The 22,141-nt window shown below is 47.3% G+C and overlaps 1 protein-coding gene across 2 annotated transcripts; it reads right to left on the bottom strand.

Annotated features, from left to right (window-relative positions):
• Positions 1 to 1,345: 1,345 nt before the first annotated feature.
• On the bottom strand, positions 1,346 to 21,132 carry LOC144138145 (casein kinase I-like). Of its 2 annotated transcripts, XM_077670278.1 has the most exons (5): positions 20,663 to 21,132; positions 15,406 to 16,214; positions 12,874 to 13,215; positions 7,043 to 7,127; positions 1,346 to 3,416 (listed from the first exon to the last, which is right to left on the bottom strand). In XM_077670278.1, the coding sequence occupies exons 1-5, from the start codon at positions 20,736 to 20,738 to the stop codon at positions 3,364 to 3,366; spliced, it is 1,365 nt and encodes a 454-aa protein (XP_077526404.1). In that variant the 5' UTR covers positions 20,739 to 21,132; the 3' UTR covers positions 1,346 to 3,363. The 2 variants fall into 2 exon arrangements, with proteins under 2 accessions (XP_077526404.1, XP_077526405.1); XM_077670279.1 differs by lacking the exon at positions 7,043 to 7,127 and having other exon boundaries at positions 20,663 to 21,130.
• Between the last annotated feature and the right edge of the window lie 1,009 nt (positions 21,133 to 22,141).

Below are 22,141 nucleotides of genomic sequence, written 5' to 3'. Positions count from 1 at the left end.
AATGTTTTACCATCACCACCCACTACGTGATTATACCTTTGTCATAAATGCTTGCAAAGTTTTTAATCGGCTCAATCGAACCACAGCCCTTTAAAAAAAATCGCCCAAGCTCAATCCTGGCATGAAACAACTTCGGATCCCTATTTTTCTGCAAGCTATCCTATCAAACACAAGGATTTCATATCGCTGGATATCGAGTTTCCTACCCATTTAAGTCAGTTTTTGAATGTGCCCTGCACTGTAAACACCAAGTCAGAATGCCAGGAGCAGTAAACGTATCGAAAACTCCACTTTTATAAGCACTGCCCTTTTACTAGCATGCTATGCAAAAACCCGATCAAATTGGTCATTTGGTAGGCACCCAAGAGCAGAAAGTTCGAACTTCCTTCCGGTTTTGAAGGGAAGCTTTCTATGCCCCACTGATGGTGAGGTTGCCCCAAAACATACTGCAGGAAAGTTAAAGGAGCCATGAAGAGAAAATACAACTTCGTTTAATTTGAACGAAATAGGATTCAGTATCTTACTCAGCTCCATTACAGCTACAAAAGATGTTTTTTTAACGAAAAAAAAAAAGCAAGAAGTTTTAAAAACTTTCAAATTTTGCGCCACAGTGACGTGGTATGAGAAAGAATGACGTCACACGGGCCAACAATAAAACATTTTCAGTGCGTTAACTGCACGTTAGTATGCGGTCAAATGGAACTAGAGGCCCCATTACAGACGTCGTCATGCGTCGTCGCGACAGGTCAGTCAGGTGGCCGCCAATCGCACAAACAAGGTTCCGTGACGTCATAGAAAAGTTGCAGGAAATTGGCTAGGGGGCCGTGACTGCTTCACACGTTTTCTTTAATATCCCCGTTATTTGTTTGAAGATTGCTATGATATTGGTATCATTGTTATCGGGACTAAGCACTCTTTCTAATAAACCCAACTTGCATTTTGTCTTCATGGCTCCTTTACCTTCCTCTGAGGGGAAAGGGGGAACTTGGACTTTCCAATTCCCATTGATGGACAACTGTCACTCATTCTGACATCGATGGCGATATTGTGGATGAAGTGAAAGATTAAAAGGCGAAGCTTTCTTTGGCATCAGAGAATGATCCTGGGTGAAATGAGAAACTTAGAAGTTGAAGCTTTTGCTGGTTGAAAGCAAGGTTCAAAACATTGGCTTTCAACCAAAGGAAGCTTTGTGCTTCAACCATGTTTCACTAAAAAGGGGTGCTTGATTTTTTTATAACCAGTTTTGTTTCGACCGATACTGAATAAATTCATTACAAGCAGAATTTGTAGAAGTGGAGTAGAGGGTAGTCAAATCCCACACAAAATGAAGCAGGCAGTGAGACCATTTCACGTCGAGTCACATTCAGGTTTTAATACATTCAATATATTTATTTACTCAGTTTAGACAGTCAAACAAAGCGTCTTTGTTTCTTCCTTCGCTCGTCTTTTTTCTTCAGCATACTATGTATATAAAAATGTTAAAACAGAAACCTGACTTCAAATTCCACGAGCTGGACACCTCACACAAACACACTCACTCAAACCAGTCATTTCAACAGACACTTCAATCGCACATGCACACCGCTCATGCACACAGCACGGGGTAACCATTTTTTTTGTTGTTTCCTTTAGCGCTTTACAAAGTCCGCTCCTACAAAAAAAAAAATAATGAAAAAGCCTAGATTCACTTCTTGCCATTGTGAAAACATCCTGGCAACCACCACACCGCTGCCACACGCAGCACCTTTTCGTCGTTCGGCCGTTTCCCAGCCAACGTCTTAGCATTATGGTCACGGCAGTTGGAGCCGTTAAGCGTCGTCAATGAAACCGCCCTTGCGCTACACAGAGCTCGACCCTCTCACCTCCCCACTCCCGTTCACACTAGGCCACTGGCAGGTGAACAGAACGCGAAGCTGTCGCACCCAACACGCCCGTCTACGCTGCCTTTGCTCCCGCCCAAGCTCTGTATCAGGCCATACTTTGTACACATGCTTAATAACAAAGCCAAGAGTAGTCCGTCACTCCCACGCATCGAAAGTACAGTCAACAAGACGCAAAAAAATATATATCAGACACGGTCACCAGCCAGGGAGATCTTGGCAGCCTGTTGGTAGCTTCCAGTGAGTCTTGCTTTCCGCGTGGCCCTCTTTATCCCCCTGTACAAAGCGCTGTACAGAGGGAACATGCCCGGTACACAATGTGGCTTTATGTACAGAAAAAAAAAAATTAAAAGAAAAAGCAAGGGGGGCTAAGACGCACCCCTGTGGCATCCCCAGTGTGAACACTTGCTTCGTCCTTGCCTCATGTGGGAACGCCAGTAAGCAGAGGCTACAAACGTTCGAGATGAACCACCATCTCCCTAGGGCCCTACGCTTCGCCACACCCTCGGTTCTGCACTATGATTATCTCAACTGTGCCGCTAGACGATCGTAGACAATCCAATTCCAAACCTAGAAAGAAAAATTTCAAGGTACAAGGTTGCTTCTGAGATTTCTGTACTGCAAAAGTGTTGCAGGATGGCTCTCTGACTGACTGATGCCAACCTGGGCAAAAAAGTGAAGAAAGGAGACAGCGAGCGAGGAATAAAACCTACACAAAAAAGAAAAACAAAACAAAACAGGGAGGAACAACACAGTAGACACAGCACGCTTACTCGCTGCTAAAGTAGAAAGGTGGGGCTCAACCCGAGCCCCAACTGAGTGGCCACACAGTTTCTAGAGGGACGGGGAGGATCAAAGAACAACGAACACATCTCGCCGGGAGGGGAGGGTGGCATGCCCCGTCGCTTTACACCTAGGACAAACTTGACGCAGCAAGCGCGCAAAAGCCGAGGCCTTCCCCCAAGCTCCCCGGGAGGAGAGATATAAAAACGCACGCCCGGCCTGCTGACACTTCCAGCCGCTTAGAGGTACGCCGCTTGTTTTAATGTTGAACGGTTATGCCCAATAGCACGGTGAGGGCGCGAAGGAGGGAGGGGCCACAATTTCCAACTTCTCTTCCTACCAAAGAAAGGAGGGAGGGGGGGCAACGCACGCTGAAGGGGATGAGGGAAGTCCGGCCGTCGCCCTTCACGGCTGACGACAAAGCGGGGAGAAGGGGGGGAGAAAAAAGTCCAGCAGCAGCTCCTTGTTCCCTTGAGAACGTCTCGCACCGCACGCACACACAGACACGCCGTCCGCCCGCCCCGCACCAGCCCCGAGCAGCGGCAGCATTGAGGGTGGCAGGACACACAAGCCTTGCGGTCAGGCGCTCCTCCTCTCCTCCACTCTGGGAAGAAGAGTCCGGCCCCACCTCTCGACCCTCCATCCGAGCACGGCAGCAGGAGGCGGGCGAGGAGGCGGGAAAACAAGTGGCGGGGAACCATCAGTGCTTGCGCTGCTGCCGATCTACCTGTCCGAAGCCTTTGCTACCCCGCTCTGGAAGAGACAAGACGGGGGAGGGGAGGTGCAACACCTCGCATCACAGGGCGCACGGCCAGAGAGAAGACGCTTACACTCGACTTGTACTGGCTCACACATGTGCAACACACGTTATCAATCTATTAGCAAACATGGCTTAAAAAATTAAAAAGAAAGAAAAACAAAGGAAGCTCACACTATCGCGCAAGACATGCAAAGCTGTACACAACCTTCACAGTGGTTTAAGTCCACAATTGCAGCCGATTTGCTTCCTCTTTGCAGCCGCAACGACCTTTACTCCATCCCTGTTCCTGTAAGTGCGAGCTTCCTTAACCTTTGAAAGTGACAATCATTGAACGTCACCTTAAAGGGGCATACGCTATGACAAGTACTTCTCGTTCCGAGCAAGTGCTGCAAAGATTACAGCAAACGCTGGAGTCTTTCTCGTTGCGAGCAAGTGTTGCCACGATTACGGTGAATGCTAGTTTCTTTTTTTTGGCCAATTTTGGCCAATTTCCCCAACTGGGTATGCTTGCCTCTACAAACGTGTGTAGGAAACGCTGGTGGTCATCGTGAGGCACGCACACACGCATGCTAGGCATTTTCTTCCTGGTTTTGTTAACTGCCGGGCAGTCGCTACAAGGCCTACACTCGCGTGTGCACACTCGGCAATTTCTTCGTACAGTAAAACCTTGTTTGGAACTGTTACAAGAGACACTTTGTTGTAAGAGAAATTTAAGTGAAGACAATTTGGCCAGTTTTCCTATGTTCCCCATGTTAGCAACATTGCTTACAAGAGACGTTACGTGGGTCCCTTGAGTATCCCTAGGTGTAATAAGGTTTTACTGTATTTTTAACTGCGGAGACGAAGCATTATGATTTGTTAAACAGCTTCGCTGTCAAAAAAAAAAGTGAATCAGGTATTGTTACCATCAAACTTGCTTCCTTCAATTCAATGGCTGCCTGGTCCCTCATGTATAGAAGGCAACACTATGTTGGATGCAGCTGCCAACGCCACCCACACACTACGCAACACGACACAGCTTCCTTTCTCTCTCGAGGACAGCTGTGCCGTTATCTCTCGAACTGGACAGAGTGGGCAAATGTCGAAGTGGCAGGATCCGCACAGCAGATATCCACCTCTACATGCCATTGACCCTCTTTGTAAATTCAGTTTTCCACCTGGCCTAAACACACGACACGAAGGAGTACTGTGTTCCATGTGCGCACCGCACGAGACTACCAAGCGCTTGCTGTGCGCATCTTCCGGCGGTTTGCCGCCCCAGCAAAAGCAACTAGCTGCCTGTCTCACGTACTATTTGAGCAAGGCTTCGATTGTGACACTATCTGGGACCCTGTGGAAGCAATAATGATTCATCTTTGGGGCAGAAATTTTGCTGCATTTTTTTTGCAAAACTCAACTAAAAAAAAAAAAAAATCTTGAACTGCGGCGGTGACTACCTCGGTACGCGCTTGCATCGTCGTGTACATATTTTTGCCCTTTTTTGTTGGTTTGGTGTGCTGTGAGCTTCCTTGGCACCATTTGCTCTGTTTTTTTATTCAACTTCTATGAAGAGTTTCGCTTCCTGCATTTTAATGCGCGTCATTTTTATATTTTGTTTTGGTTTCCTTTCTCATCCTTGTCTCACCAATCTACCACGTCCACCTCACTGCACTGTAAACGTCCCCATCTGGTGCTTGGAAGGGGGAAAAGAGAGAGAGAGAGACAGACAGACAGACAGACAGACAGAGAGAGAGAGAGAGAGAGAGAGAGACAGACAGACAGACAGACAGACAGAGAGAGAGAGAGAGAGAGAGAGAGAGAGAGAGAGAGAGAGAGAGAGAGAGAGAGAGAGAGAGGGGGGGGGGAGGGCACCATTTTTAAAGTATGCACAGCACTTGAACGCACCTCTTGCGGACTTGAAAACCTACAATGGCACATCGCAACTGCCCATTCCTACCTTCCACTTGCGAACCCCAAAAAAGCTGAAAATGTCGTGGCAACGCCTGCTAAGTGCACTAGAGTGGGGGGTGGCATGCCAGTCTCTGGGAAGAGATTTCACACAATCAACTGCGTCTGCACCAGCATTACTGTCTGTCGTTGCTTTCAGAAAAGTGACTGCTCACTTTACCAGGCTAACTTTCCCCATTTTCCTTGGATTTTTCAAGCTCGGCAGTGTTGCCGAAAATTCCAAGCTCGGTACTGCTTTTGAACAAAAAATAATAAAAAGAACCAAAAATGTGGTTTTCTGGTTTTAGTCTGCGTAAAATAATGCACCCACTACACAAAGGTGCCAGTTAATCTTCAAAGTTATTAGAAAAGACATCTCTGCACAACGACGCAACGTAGTAGGCACCAGCAAATAGGAAACAAGTCTGCAATACGGCACCACTATGTCTTTGAAAATATGCAGTACCTCTTTAGGCAACATTTTCCAATACAGGTTAACCTGGTTCCGTAGCCCCCCCCCCCCCCCCCTCAACACACCGACAATGGGTGCATCAGGTTAAAATTCAATCAAATCAGCATGGACACTGTTGCCACGAGCACTGACGGCTACACGATCTAAAAGTTAAAAATAAAAAAAGCGCACTGTCATTACTGGATGACACCACTTTGAACGATTCCTTGATGCCAGATGACCACAAGCAGCATCACAACTTAGCAAATTTTTCTCCCTGCAACGATTCCTTTGCAGCAGTGAGCGCCCCAATCCCACTTGGAACCTAGCGTTTCTCAAAAGCAGCTTGCAATTAACCCTCTCCTTACCATTAGGCAGAGACGATTTGACAAATACTTATTTCAACAACTAAAAGCACAAAGTATGCTCCAAAACTGGGCCTAACTCATGGCCGGACAGACATAAGCATCAACTGCAAACAAAACACAAAACCTGCTAGTATCCTTAACCGAAATGTTCCATGTTCAGAGTTAGCAACCAAGCACGAGTCAAATGACGAAGCCCACCAATAAACAATACACAGAGCAACACTTGTGTAACACATCCCTTGTGAGGTGGGAACATCCAACACTGCTCTGCAGTGGAGACCCTCCTCCTGCCTTCAGAATCCCTTTGGAAAGCCAACACAGACGACACACACCAACGCAACACCTTATTCGGACAAGAGGCTCTTTGCTGCACCCTTCCACTCGGCAGCAAGCCCCCGCAATCGAGACACTGCGGTGGGTATGGAGAGCACCCGAACTCTCGTGCTGGCCCTAACGCCCGTTGCAGATGTAACAAAATTGGTGGTACAGTAATGAGTGCATAGCAGCGGCGGTGAAACAGTTATAGGTTAGTGGTGCAGTGCTGAATACGTGCTGCGGGACTTACAAATGGGCCAATAAAATCCCATTGAGACCAACCAAGACCTGGCGAGCACATGTTCAAACAAAAGCTTCAGGTGTGGTACTCTCGGGAAGACAGAGCAGGGAAACGCGAAGTTACGGGCTTATTTTAAAAATTGGCACTGGATGTCGCCAATGGCAGAAGGGAGTCCTGTAACCACCTCCGCTACCCCCTCTCGTGTTTACGTTCGACCAGAGCTCGAGCAACACTGCCCCACCTGCGAACGGCTGTGCCCTGCCTAGAGCAGCAGCAGCCCCGTGTGCGTTAAATTTGGAAGGTTTTCAGGGCGCTTACTGTCCGCCTTGTCTCCAATCCGGTTGCTGGCTTTCGGGTTGTCAGTTGCACCGGTCGCCAGCAGCCAGCTATACACGTCCTGCACCTAACGACGGCACGGTCTTAGAGGTCCTTAGCCACAACACTAACAACAGCGTTAGGCTCACATCCGCGTTGCGTCGAGAACCACAGCTTAATTGTGCATCATGCAGCTTGTACGATACATCACCTCCTCATTCTGATGGGTGGGCCTAGGGGGCCACTCTCGGTACAGCACGCATAAACATTCCGACTAGAGCTTGACACCGCCAATTTGACAGTTCAGCTTCGAATTGACCTGATCGCTTGAAGTAGCCCCTACTGCTTATCATGAAGTGCTGGTCTACAGAGAGGCAGATATGGCGTACCTTTCACGCCCGTAGAAAAGCGCCAACTACATTGGTCGAGGCAAAGTAGCGTTACTAAACAAAGGCTTGAGCAAAGCAAGCATGCTAGCTACCCGTAAAAGTTCTTTTCTGTTCCTTTTATTTTGAACGAACAAAGAAAGCACTAACACGCACCCCTGCAGTGCCGCTCAAACATGCTGCATGCGATTTCCAAGTGTCGCAGATAACACAACACGGCCGCAATCACCGGAAAGATAATCGCCTCCCACATGCATTTTGTTTTCCCCTGTTTGCGCGGAAGCATTTTTTGCACTGCTGTTTGCATTGCCGCAGGTTGAACAATCTGACGCTGCACGCGTTTGAAAGGCGCACGTTAGAATCGGGCCGATTACAGTAACCACTCTCTCCAGGCCGGCCATTTTCAATAAATAGAAGAACCGTTAAGTTCCTTGTTAGTGGCACAACATCCCTGAATGGTTTGCAGTCAGTGACCAGCTATGAATCACTTCGGGAAAATTCTGCTTCTTCACCGATAACACTCGACAGTGCTGCACCCCAAGTCGCAGTTCTGTCACAATAACGTACCTACAAAGCACTCTGATAAGAGGGGCTGGCATGCAGCTTTGTCATGACATGGCCTGGATTTGGCTCGACGTGACTGAGATACACTCTCATCGCCATCAAACTATGGCACCTTCCATGGCAGTGCCGCAGCTTTAAGAAAAAAAAAAAAAAAAAAAAAAAAAAAAAAAAACCACCTGAGCATGCATTTGCGATGTTATGACCGTGTAACATTTAAGACTTTTCATTACACGAAGTAAAATATTCAAATCTCACAGAAACGGTCCCAGGAAATTTGTTCACTGACAAGACATTTGTTTGTTGCCTTTTACGAGCAAACTGATGGGAATCAGAACTCCGTTTCAGCAAAGTTTAGCTGCACTACGTGCGAGAAATTAAGTTCCCAATTTCCAAGTTCTGCATTACTATATTCACCGCTCTCAAATTCCTTTATCTGATGGGGAGATAAGACACGGCCCCTTCCTTGTTGTCCAATTTTTACCTTAACAAATTAACAGGGTTCGTACAGGCTTCAAAGGCAAAAATTCAAGGATTTTAAAGGACTTTCAAGAACCAGAAAATAAATTTTCAAGGACCCCACCTAATGCTTTATCTGGGATTATTTATAATACAACTTTTTCAACACAATGCAAAAGTAGTTTATTGCACAATACCTAAGAACACAATACTCAAATAAGTGCTAACAAGTTGTCAACAGCATTCCCAGCTTTATTTTTATTTTTTGGTTGCTCTTTAGAAGCAGTTCTTTCTTTGTTTTTTCTGTTTTTTTCTCAGGCTGTTTTATTTCACAGTGTATGCAATGTTGCTTGTATCACCTGCTTTGTCAGCAAAGGTGTCAGCTAAGATATTAAATCAGCAACTGTAGCCCTCATGTTGTCAATCACCTTTTCAAGAATACGTCTTTTTGACTGCTTTGTTTCTGCAAGCTGCTCTTTTTTTGAGATTTAAGATTTTGGAACATTTGTTTCGATATAAGTCATAATTAGTGGATTCATCAAGCAGGACGACGTAAATCGCATTGCTATATCTCCCGTTGAGCGGACCAAAAATATCATGGCAGATTGTATCATAGCAGGTTAGATTGACAAGTACCTGCTCCTAATGTTGCCTCGTCCCTAACAAAAATTCACTAAATGTGTTTTAACTTTGTGCAATATGCTGAAACTTCATTGTTACAAATCCTTGAGAAAAGACAGATACACTGACCGTCACCCATAAAAATCGAGGGTTTTCAAGGATTGCTAAAAAATTCCAGGACTTTCAAGGCATTGAAACTGACAGCTCTAAATTCAAGGGTTTTCAAAGACCTGTGTGAACCCCGATTAAAAATGTATGTAATTAGGAGCCAACTGCAATTACATTGTAATTCACAAAACAGCGTTGCCTGCCAGAGCTCAGTACAGCTCAGTCTAGCCAGAATCACTTCACAGAACAGGCAACTTGGAATTCATTTTAACATCCACACAAATTCTAGTTATCAAATTCGTGCAAAAACCGACTGGCAATGGCGTCGATATGACACAAATGTCAGGGAAATGGGAAAGAAATTGCCGCTTCGTTTATATATGTTTTAACTTTTTCACTACCGCAAGAAAACTGACTAATTTTTAAGGGTCCAAAAGGTATTGTTTCTGATAAAAAAAATTGGTTAGGCACGAATTACAGGAACACAAAAGGGAGATGATTTAGCGCCCTTGCCAAAACCATGTTTTTAAAATGTTTTCATACATAATAGTAACGAAAAAATATCAGAATCAAAATTTGTCAAGTTGCCGAAGAAAATGATAATGGTGTTGCGTTTAACAAACCACCGACCGAAAAAAATTTCGAATGTAGATTTTGTAGGGAAACATTTCAAAAACACGTCCTAGAAAAACTGTTGACTTCCCTGGAACAGCTTGTCAGATAATAAATATAACGTTAGCGCGCGTGGTGCCCGTGCCATGGAGTGTTTCAACCTAACCTTCATTTCAAAATGTGCAATTTTTGGCGGTTCCCTGGAAGAAATCTGGCGGTTCGACATTATCAGAGGCACCAATTTGTCCCCACATGATGTAAAAGATCTCGTCAATGACTGACTGTGCATTTACGGCCAGCACAGTATTCGGGACAAGTACGCGATGTGGAAAAACATGCATGGAGGTGAAAACGAAACTCGGTGGTTGATGCTTGTTGCCGTTCACTGTCAGTAATCTCTCAAAACAAACTTGCAGTTTATTATCATCTTCCGACTCGCTACTGTATCCCTGCTTGCAAGAATGAGGTGCGATGCGCTAGAACCGTGCCCCGCAAACTGTAGCCGAGTAGCTGTTGCTTGATGAAAGAGTTCTGCACTACGAGCCTCCTGCATCGCAGCGCCATCTAACATTTTTTGCGACTCTGTCTGAACAGAGAGTTAAACTAAGGAGCAACACTATACCTCCAGAGATACCCTCATATGGAAACGAAACTGGCAGGTGAACAGCTGGCGGTGTGTAAGGCCGGCTTGAAGCGCTCTCCTCGTCGAAACTGATATCTGGCGCCTGGGTGTTACCTCTCGACTTTCATCGAAGCTCTTATAGCAGAAATCGGGTTAGGGTGGTGGGGAAAAATCAGGAGCGGCATGCTTTTTTCGAGGATCAGTAGCGGACGCCCAAGGCGCCGTTGCCAGGTAGGCCTAAAGTTGGGTAATCGCGTTGTAGCGCCAAATATGAATTTCAATTCAAAAAAGAAACCAAGCCTGTCAAAAACTGTGAATGGTCCGCTAGTAAGTAGAACTAAAACACAACTTAGAACAGCGCGCGCCAAGGCAATAAAACTACCTAAAATCATAAAGTATCTTTGCAAACAAGCACTGCTTGATATTTCCAGCTGATTTCAGGGATTATTACTCTCAGAGTGCAAACCTGACAATTGAAAATGATCTGATTCACCATTAGTGCCCTGATAACAAAAACCAAATGCTGATGCAGAGTAATTATGAGTGGCACACATTCTTTGGTAGCAGAGCATTTTATGAGTAAACTCCAAATAGCTTTACTTGTTTTCGAAACACCAGGAACGCTATGCAAAGATAGGGGCTCCCAAGGTATCATTCAAATTGAACGATTTTGAATAGGCGCAGTAACGAAAGAGTTAAGCAGCTTTTGTCAAAAAACTAACGCTGATGACGTTGCTTAGGACAAGGCCTTCAGAAGAACGCGCGAGTAAACAGAGGTTGTTAGCGTTTTTTTTTTTTTCCTGATGGAGGCTGCACTGTCTCCTCCACAGAATGTCTTCTATGTTACGTGTGCGTTTTTTTAACATGCCCCATAGCACTTTTTTCGAGCAGGAGAAACCCAATTTCCAGGAGCTGGTGGTAGCTAATACGTCATCAAGGAGACTACAAAAATTGACTTTGGAGAGAATGGACGACAAAAACAATTCGCAGCAGGCAGTTAGGGAGGATGCACCAACTGCAAATTGCAGCCTAAGAGAACGTTCTTTAAAGCAGGCTCGGAGGGAACTGAGGTCTTCTTAAAAACAATTCGGAACACTTGTGGATGGAATTTAAAGAAAGAAACAAGACCCTGTAAACCAGGTTAAAAAAAGAAGAGCACGCCACTGCCTGCAGAGAATTTCATCCCATGTTCATGGAAGAGGCCAGAAAAGGAAACCTGACAAACCAGGCAAGGCAAGGCACAACACCACCAGAGTACGGTAGGAATCAGAGCCCTTCGACTGGAGCAAGCAAGGACGTTATACCCCTGTCACACAGGCACTTTCAATCACGATTGGGTTGATCCGCACCGGGCACTGCTACATGGCAGTTTCAATCGCGATCGAGCCCGATCCCGCTCTAACTCAATCCTGGTTTCCCAAGCGTGATTGAGGTTTGCAAGCGTGATCGGAGGAAAGCGGTTATACTCTCGTCCCCGCTGAGTAATGGCCCAGATGTTGACAAACTTCAACTAAAGCCACAAATTGTATCAACTTGACCCAAATATGCATGCTGCAACATTTATATAGTACAAAACGCCGGCCTGAAGTACATTTCTGGCGCCATCTGGCATATGTGAGTGCAACCAGTGCAACTTCTCAATCGGGATTGAAATGTGCCGTGTAGCAGTGGCGATGTGTCGAGCGCACTCGAAAAGTCAATTGCGCTTTGCTTCAATCCTGATTGAAAGTGTCCATGTGACAGGGGTATTATATTGCTTCAAAAATTGAAAGGTAAATATGGCAGTGATAATCCCAAAGATTCCGTCCGAAGATGGGTCATTCCCGAATGTCTTTGGAAATGCTGAACTGGTGCTGGCAGAAGAGAACTTGAATGGCACAACTGGCTTCAACAAATAAAAGAAAAGAGAAGTAGTGGCAATTCATCAGCCCCTTTCCTCATAATGTAACAGGAACTACTTTGTGCGATTGGCAACTACAGGTAGCGCCAACTAATCTGACTGCCCAACTGCAATCGCGCCTGTGGTTTGATCCTGCCGCTTGCATGCTAGCATGGGTTAATAACTGGTCCCTCCCCTATGAGGCCGCTGAGGATCTTGGGCTATCACTTAAAACCTCACCGTGAATAACCCACGAGTAGCAAGTCAGAAGATCCCCCTCGCCATAAACACGCAAGTGAAAACCGAACACCAGACCATGTCCTGGAAGTCTGTGGCGAGTTTGGGACCGCCAATCTAAGCGCTCCAGTGTCGACGTTGCACGGTGGGAAATTTGAATGCTTGTCCACCAGAAGCTGGAGCACAAGCGAGCGAGTCCCTAAAGGCTGGTTCCTCCAAACAAAACAAGGATGCTAGGTACCCCTTCAAGCGAACAGTCCCGCTCAGCGGCTCATACAAGGCACTGTGTCGCAGAGGGCGTGACCCCGCTTGACCCTTCGAGAGAGAGAGGAGGAGAGTGGCGGCGCACCTTTGCGAGCGCTCCCCCCGCTCCTGGTCCCCCTCCTCCGGCGGGAGCGGCGTTGTGGTGGTCCTGCTTCCTCCAGGGTGGGTAGGGGGGCGAAGCGGGCATGCCGTGCTGCTCGCCGTTCATGCCGGCCAGGAAGGTCCCCCGGTAGGGCGGCCGCTGCGACCCGGACGCCGTCGTCGGGGGCAGGCCCCGCGAGGCCGCCGTCGACGCGTGGTGGCCCCCGCCGCCGGCTCCGCCCCCGCCGCCGGGCGCTCCCCGGTGCTCGGGGCCCTCGGCTCCGGCTCCGACTCCCGCTGCGCCCCCCCCTTCGGCCCCCCCGCCCGCCTGGCTCCGGTTTCCCCCCTGGGCAGACAGAGAGGCTCATCAGCGGGCACTGTGCACAATCGGAAACATTGAGACCATTCATATTCAGCCCGGGAGATTTACCGTCCCAAACAGATTAAACGAGAACACGCAAAATCAAAGAATATGGACAGTGGAGATAAAATAATTACTCGCTAGTGGTACATTTGGAAAGACATCTTCAATCTTTGTTACTGTAATAAAGCCACGCAAAAATCTCACTTGCACTGAAAGAAATCGCGCTATCTGTTTTCTTGTTCACATTTTCGTGTTCGTGTTTCATTTGTCCATAACTGTACAGTGCGCAACACACTTGTCTTTAACAGCAATTTCAACTTACAAACCAGTTGCGTATGAAAACTGCCGGAACAAACTTTCTACAAAAATTTGAGACTGAAGGGGTGGGCTTCAACTTCAGAACGTTGCAGTAGTTTTCTAATTTCACTCGAGCAAGGCAGGATAAGGTTGAAAGCACGAAAACTCTTGTTACAAGCTTGCCCTTTGTACACGGCACCAGCTGTGCAAACCGGGCGTAGCAATTTATTAAGTCTGTCATTCCCACTATGATGCATTTCCGCCTCTTCATGACAGAAACATGGTGCGAGTGTTTGTCGTTCTGAAGGCAACAAAAGTGGAGCGTCTGCATCTAACAGCGTTTCAGAAGTGTTTTCAACAAAAGAAGCATCTTAAAGAAACTAGGAGCATATCAGTGGAATGGAGTGCTGCGATAACAAATACACCATCTTCAGCAGCAGCAGCTTTTCCAAGTAGGGTGCCACGAATACAAATATACCATTTGCAGCATTTGGAGCTTGAACTGAGTTTAGTGTCCTCAGGAAATATAAACACCCATGGTTGCTAGCACAAGGAGAAACAAGGCAAAATATCAAAGGCCGCAACCACTGCAACCACTTGTAGCAGTTATCAATGCGCTGGCATTGAGTAGCGTAGCAAAGCAAGTTTTCGCCAGTCATTTGTTTTCACCCCCGTGCACAAAAATAGCACCCGAAAAGAGCCACATAGGCCAGGAAAACCGCTTCAACTTGCCACTAGCTTATTATTTTTGCAAGGGCCTGGAACGTGTGAACGCACTCAAGCACCCAAAGCACCGCTTGCAACTAATGCATTGGGAAAAAAAGCAGCCCGCATACAATGTTATCTGCCAACGGTGTATAATCTTTTAGATACTCTTGTTATTTTCGTTTCCCCGTATCATGACCCTAGCAAATTACTCCTTTGTCTCGGGCTCCCCAGAAAACCTGCGCCCTCATTTCATCGATGTCATGTGGCAAGATGCTGCACCAAACCTTTTTATATTTGTACCCACAATCGCTAATTGTCAACTTTGAAACTTCAATGCTGCCTTCGCTGAAGAAAACACAGCTTAATTGCCTCACCATGTTAAAGCTTAGAGTGCAATAGCGACATTTTCAGTTTTCTTCGCTGATCAACAACAACGAGAAACGTGTTTAAAAGTGCCACTTTTTCTCGCACCGACCAATTCACTGACATCAGATATGACCCACGCTGGCAAGCAAAAAGATTGTAGCCCGCGTAACCTGTACAAAATGTGCACAAACAGCCAGTATGGAGCAACAAATGTGCAAAGAGGAGGAGGGGGAGGAGGAGGAAGAAAAAAACGGTGCATGGCTTGTTTTTAGTCTGTTGACAGCCATTTACAGATAAACTAAATGGTAGACTTTCTCTGAAGAGTCAAATACTAGATTAAATATATTTAAGCTACACAGTGCACCCTCAAATCACACTTTAACAATACCACTTGTGGACAAACAAGCTTCATAAATTCCTGCCAATAAATATTTAGATCTGCACAGTTCAGCTTAGTGTGCTGGTGGAAAAAGAGCTAGGCAAATAGAACAAGTTGGTCATTAACAAGGCATCGACACGAGCAATTAGTGCCCGTCTGTTACCAAAAGAGCAGGATTAGACACTTCTCATTTGACATGCCTGATAATGAGTCCTAGCAGGAGCTGCCTGCCCTAATACAGTGCCTAAAATGTGCAGCTCTGCTGGCAGTGAAAATCCTGCAGTGTTCCAACACACAGTCCAACGATATGACGACCACCGGCAAAAGGAATCGTAAGGCGACTCATCAGAACGCAGCCACCATTTCACCACTGCGGCAAGCGAGAGAGAGAGAGAGGGAGGGGGGACGTGCGTACTACTCACAAACTTGAGCATGTTCCAGTCGAAGACGTAGTCGTAGGTGAAGCCCTGCCGGTGGAAGAGGTTGCGCAGCAGCTGGCGCAGGTACGAGTAGTCGGGCTTCTCGTCGAAGCGCAGCGAGCGGCAGTAGTTGAGGTAGGTGGCGAACTCGGCCGGGAAGGAGCGGCACAGCTCCTCGATGGGCGTGGACATCTTCTTCTCGGAGATGCGCTCGTACTTCTGCCGCTTGGTGGCCGCGCGCAGGCCCTGCCAGGGCAGGCTGCCCCGGTTGAAGTACATGAGCACGTAGCCCAGGCTCTCCAGGTCGTCGCGCCGGCTCTGCTCGATGCCCAGGTGCGTGTTGATGGAGGCGTAGCGCGCCGTGCCCGTCAGGTTCTTGTTCTCCCGGTACGGGATGTGCGAGTGGGTGCGCGAGTCGCGGTACTTCTTGGCCAGCCCGAAGTCGATGATGTACACCAGGTTGCCCTTCTTGCCCAGCCCCATGAGGAAGTTGTCGGGCTTGATGTCGCGGTGGATGAAGTTCTTGGAGTGGATGTACTCGACGCGCGACACCAGCTGGTCGGCCAGCAGCAGCACCGTCTTGAGGGAGAACTTGCGGTTGCAGAAGTTGAACAGGTCCTCCAGCGAGGGCCCCAGCAGCTCCATCACCATCACGTTGTAGTCGCCCTCCGAGCCGCACCACTTGATCAGCGGGATGCCCACGCCCCCCTGCATCATCTTGTAGAACTTGGACTCGATGTGCAGCTGCGGGTGCTTCGTCTTAATGCACTCCAGCTTGATCGCCACCTCCTCGCCCGTCGTTATGTTCGTCCCTGCACACAGCCACGAGGGGTTTTTACTCGTCCGCCAAGCGCCACATGGCGGCCTATTATCGTCAAATAGCACACACGACTACTATTTGGATCATGTGGAACTGGTGCCAAGTTTAAAAAAAAAAAAAAAAAAAAAAAAAAAAAGAAGAAAGAAAGCTTTCAAATACTGCTCGCACAGAACACAATTCTGCTCATGTTAGGCAAAAAGCACCGCATTTACATTCAGTTTGAAGCAGTGCGGAAACCCATGTTGGCTACCTGCCGTTAGTAAAACAGTGCTTTTAAGTTGCCAGCATGTTAAATTCTAGAGTTCTCCTGCAGAAATTTCTATAGCGGCATGTAATCTGCAAGCACGCCATCAGTTGTAATGAAAGACTGAAAGAGCGCACCCATACACAAAGCCTGAAGAACACTCTGCAGAATGTGAATAACAAAAACTGACCTTTCAGGCAACAAAACTATGCCTATTGTCTGAGACTTCGTTAAAACTTTATTGAAAGAAAGCTACCAAACACAAAAGGCATGCAAAAGCTGACCACTTGCACAGCATGAGCAACAAAAATGGCCCTTAAAGCCAACAAAACTTTGCTCACAATCTGTGCCTTAAAGCTTTACCTCCTGCAACGAAACTCGAGGTGAAGAGCTCGTCGACTGCCAGGTGCGCAGTAGTTAATAAATCTCACACACCCCTAACGTTCTTTGAAATACACCTGCCCCTGCGTATGCTATACGAGGATTTGACCATAACATGAGCAGAATGTTGCAGAAGGTGGGACAAAAACGCTTTCATCCAAACACCCAAAATTTCACTAAAGCAGAGGAGTTTTCAAACCAGACGACAGAGAACAATAATGAAATTCGGTCTGAGCTGTTTTTGAAAGCAGCTGAGCTGCCCGTCCAGCAGGGAAGAAAAATGCTTGCCAGCAGCAATGATTTTTTCTAAACAGTGGAGTTTTTGACTATGGCTTGGGTTTGGGCTAGTTGGCTATATATCACTTGAAAAAACAGCGCAAGGACGCGGGCGAAAGGAAGGAAAAAGACAGTACAAGCACTGCTGTGTCTGTCAGTACAGCACTTCTACTCTTCATTTCTTTCGTCGACATCCTTGCGTTTTTTTTTTTTTTAAGTGAGTTTCTCACACCAACTTTAGGTTCCACAGGACAAGTTGGCGCATGACTGCTAAAAAACAGGGACTGCACCTGTTTGATGAAACACAAGCTGACGTAGTCTCTCTCACTTGCGCTTTGTCTAAGTGCTATTTCTGTTCATTTTAAAGTGAAGATGTCCTCCGCGAGATCCCCCGTTGTAGACGTTAGCAGTGCACGTGTTGTACACACGGCACTAAACATTCTCTGCCCGAAGCATACAACTCCTTCGGCACTCAGTTCGCATTCATAACCAATCCCATGCCCGCACTCCACCAACATCATGTTACTAGCAGCAGCTTGCACACACTTCTCACGACACTAGTTAGCGGGCAACTACAAATTTTGAATGCTATACGATATTGCGCAGAATGCCGCACCCGTGCTCCACAAACAACAATTTGAACCTCCCCACTGATTTGTGCAATTCTTTAGAGGCCAAATGCACTCCAATTTCACCTCGGCTAAATTTACTTCGAATGTACAGTACGTACCACCAAACCAATTGGGACATGACATAAAATGTACAAACAAAACGAATGGGGTCGTTCAGCCAGACCAAAAAATGCCCTGAACAATGTTATTGAAAGCTCTAGTTGCTACACTGGTGTACGATCAGGAAACAAACGAGACCGCTCGAGGACGGGACAGATAGCAGATAGACGGACACAGGCCGAACTGCCTCTTGAGGCTTCTGTGCTCTGACATTGTCATTTGCCACCCTTTTAAAAACAGCCATCGTTGCCCAGAATCAAAAGCCTCGGCCACGAATCGCCACGGTGGGTGCATGCAACACCACACGAGTCCCACTTGTTCAGCGCTCCCAAGGTACTGCCTACATGCCTCATGCTTTGTTGTACAATGCCACGGAGGGTGTAGCCAAAGCTAGCCAGGTAGGTGGCTATGTAGAACAGGCTGTCAGCTGTTTTATGCAAGCAAGTAGTTGCACACAATTCAATACGTGGACCTCCAGTCTTCAAAATGTGCACTGGACACCACACCGTCACTGGCACCCAATCAAGCCTTTGGTAAGTGCAACAATATGCCACGCAAATATAGGAACCGTTAGAGATAAAGGATAGCAAACGCTCGTAGTAAGCCGCCATTGTCACCACACCTAAACAAGGTTTGGCTTCTTATCTTTGCACCTCTGCAATTAGATATTTACGCCTGTTTGTCCCATTTCTAATCAATATTGCCATCTGGGGCAAACAACTGTTATTCTGGGCTGTGCCTTTTTTCTCAGTCCAGCCTTAACACAGCTTCACTTGTTTTGTAAAATGCCGAGGTTACATGCGCGACTTTGTTCATTTTTGAAATGTAAGGTGGTGTGCCCGCTGTCGACAGCGACCTATGAGGTGTCATGCCCAACTAGCTCCTAAAAATAACGCCCATAAGCATACCAAAGCGAGGGATTCCCTGAATGTGAGTACAGCAGAGCACAGCTTTATGTGCACTCTGCAAAAGCAACCTAGAACATGCCACTCTTCGGGAAATTTCACGTTATTTTCCCCCGCTTGTCATGTTGACAGTGTCCAGCAACATTTAAAATCGCTTCTCATTTTAGATCTCTCACAAGCATAAAACTCCACTCCAGCTGAGAAATGTAATTGAGTGGTTTCCTTCAGTGTAAAAAGGAAAGGCCTGGAAGATTTGGGATTTGAACCTACAGCCTCCATTCACAAATCGGTACATCTACACGACGAAGCAAGCAATTCTCATAACCGATCCTGAAGAATACACGAGGTTTTGGTAAGCATTATTCTCTGTTCAACGACAGCTATTCACCAAGCTGCTAGCTCTTTATAGTGCAGGGTTGCAAAAAAACAACTGTGCACAGCGCATTGATCTTCTCAAAGTTCCTCGTCAGGTGGTAATGTTATGAATGAGCACCACGTCTCAGAAATGTGTTTACGATCAGTTAAGATAAAGAGGTGCCTATTAAAGCGAGTCCAGACAGGCGTCTGTCTAGCTTCTTACAAGCATGCAACTAGATAAGCACAACGTGCACACGACACAAAATCCACCCGGGACGTTCGCCCCAAGCCTAGTAAACAAGTAGCAATAACAACCCGTTCCTTCGTCAAAGAAGGGCTTTCCGAAGGCGGGTTTGCGACCCTGGCTTACTGCGCACTTTAAGCCGCCCTGCTACGCATCCGCTTCGCCCATCACGGAACGGTAGAGTTGAAAAACAAAAACAAACGGTTCCTCCAAAGCAACTCATCGCGCGCCGACCTCTCCTCTCCGGGTAAGGAACCCGAGCGGTCGAAGACGCGTCTTTTCGTTTTTTTCTTCGACTCGGTTTTTTTACTTCGTGCGGGCCCGCCCACGAATAAAAGGCCAGGGGCGGCCAAATATGAGAAAATTATCGTTGGTCACGGAGGCCGGAACGGGGCCGGCGCGAACCCCACACCCCGTTACGCCACGACGGGCGACCATCTTCGATCAGCGCACACTGACCAGCGAAGCCTGCGCGTCGAACAGCTGAGCTCCCCCGGCGGCGGGGCACACCGTCGACGCGAAAGGAAAGCTCGTGACAAAACGCGGCGGTCCAAATTCGGCAACCGCCGTCACAGCTGAGCCCAGCGGTGCGCTGTGACGGCTGAAAAACTCCACGGGAGGCCTTCGTTCGCATGTATTCGCCAGCCCTATCGATTACTGGCTAGCTTTCTTTTGTTATTCGGCCCGCCACCCACCGTCTTCGCGAAGCGAAAGACGCACGCCGCCCGATCCCCGGGCTGGTTCGCTCTTCTAACGAAACCAGCTTGCGAAAAGAACCACACAAGCTGGTCCGCTCAGTGACAGACGAAGAGCACGCATCGCAGGTTCTTCCGTCGACGGCCCACACCCTGGGACTTATTTGGATGCTCGTTCACGTCGCAATAAACAAACCACAAAAAAGCCTTTGCACACGCAATTAGCCTCTGCCGCTGCGGAAACTTCAACCCCCTTTAACAGCGCAAATTAAGACGGGGATGGTGCAATTCTGCGTTGAAACTGCGGTGCGTATACGCGGTCAGGCAACGGGTAGTCCCAGCGTTTAATTCCGACGCGCGACGCCCAGTCAGGGTACAAAGAACTTTCGGCCGAAGGCCCGAAGCTCGAATGCGGTTTCGCTACCAAGCTGGGGAGTTCGACAGCCGCTTCAAGGGGACAAAACACTCGGCTTTCGCAAGGTGGGCAACGGGGATAGGCAGTCCTAAAAAACGCAAGCCCGGAAGGACACTGCTTGGTCCAAAATGGGTCTGGGTCATCATCAGCTGAACTGGCGTACAGGAACAGAGCATCGGTCGTCGCACTTACCCAAATAAATATCACCGAAGGATCCGCTGCCAATTTTCCGTCCGAGCCGGTACTTGTTGCCGACTCGTAGCTCCATTTCTTGAGGCAGTGATCGGCGGGCGCTCGCTCCGAGAGAACGAACTGGGGTACCCTGTCAATTTTTTTTCAACAAAAATACGCCGCCATCTTGGAAGGATACTGGCCGACTCTGACAACAATATAGCGCTCTTCGAAGCGGTTCACCTCAAACACAGGGGCCCTCACCGGCTTGGGACCTTTGGTATAGTGCTAAGCCACTATCGAAGCACCTATCTTGTTGGTTTTCATACTGCCAGAATCAATTCTAAACGAGGATTCCATGGATTTTTGAGAAACATCGTACCACTCTTTTCGGAACAAATCTTGTAGCGGCACCTCTGCGCATGCGCCAGAAACTCCGGCTCAGCGCGGCCCCGGATGCATGTTGCCAGCTGAGTGGCCGCCTAGCCGCGAGCATAACGCAGCAAGAAAAAGGAAAAATTGTGCAATAGGACTGCAATTATGCCCCGAAATTGCTCAGCACGTCTGCCTCCGCCCTGCAGGAAAAGCTTAGGAGCAAAACAAAAGTTCACGCAGCTCACGCTGTTAGGTTTTACTTAAAAAGAACTTGTAGATGACTCAACCGGCAAAACGAAACCGAAACAGAAAGATTTAAAAATGACCGCTAAGCTTCACATGAATACGCTTTACCACCGGGGTAAATCAAATGACTGTGCAGACTAATATGCTGCTTCGTGAAAATAGAATAAGTAGCCAAATAATTCAGTTCAGCCATGACGTAACTATAAAAATCTTTGAGGACTCATGAGCACTTTTTAGTTGTGAATGCAAAAGCATTAATGTTAAAATGTATGTTCATCGTAAGTAGCGCTAGAGACGGGACACAGAAGAGAAGACACACACGACGGCGCTATGTGTGCCTTCTCTTCTGTGTCCCGTCTCTAGCGCTACTTACGATGAATCAAAACCAACTAGCCCAACTGTCAATTTTATTAAAATGTATGTTTCAGAGTGCTTTTAACGCCATGGTCAAGGGGAATGGGTCAATCAGTCGTAAGCTTCTTACGTCAGATGTATCATAACAGGCCAGTACCACTATGTTGACGTAACCTAGTGTAGGAACTGGTGAAATGTGCAACGTTCTCACAGCAGCGGTCATCATCACTGGCCAATCCACCCCCGTGGCTATGTTACTATGCGTATATTTATATATCAGTCTTAAAATTAACAACGAACTTGACAGCATTCCAAGCAACGTCAAATCATTGCATGTTGAAGTGTACCAGTTGCTGATGCAAAGTTGCCGACACCACATTCATTAGACCCACCGTTCAGTCAGCCAGAGCAATAGAGTCTAGTGGTGTAGGGGCAATGAGCTCGACTTGCATTCAGAGGACCTAGGTTCAATTCTCATCCAGCCCTAAATCTCCCAAACTCTTTTTGTTCAAGCCAATTACTTCG

This window comes from Haemaphysalis longicornis, unplaced genomic scaffold (genome assembly GCF_048455015.1).
Source record: "Haemaphysalis longicornis isolate Haplotype H1 unplaced genomic scaffold, Haemaphysalis longicornis Haplotype H1 scaffold_5, whole genome shotgun sequence".
Lineage (NCBI taxonomy): Eukaryota > Metazoa > Arthropoda > Arachnida > Ixodida > Ixodidae > Haemaphysalis > Haemaphysalis longicornis.
Note: the sequence above shows the minus strand (reverse complement) of the source record. Positions and strands in the feature narration are given on the sequence as shown.

Excerpts from the sequence above, each read along its gene's own strand:
- LOC144138145 (XM_077670278.1), bottom strand. The coding sequence starts at position 20,738 with ATGGAGCTACGAGTCGGCAACAAGTACCGGCTCGGACGGAAAATTGGC. Across the intron at positions 13,216-15,405 it reads ACTGGAACATGCTCAAGTTT|GGGGGAAACCGGAGCCAGGC; the intron begins GTGAGTAGTACG and ends CTGTCTGCCCAG. Across the intron at positions 3,417-7,042 it reads GATTGGAGACAAGGCGGACA|AGCGGGGTAGCAAAGGCTTC; the intron begins GTAAGCGCCCTG and ends TGTCTCTTCCAG.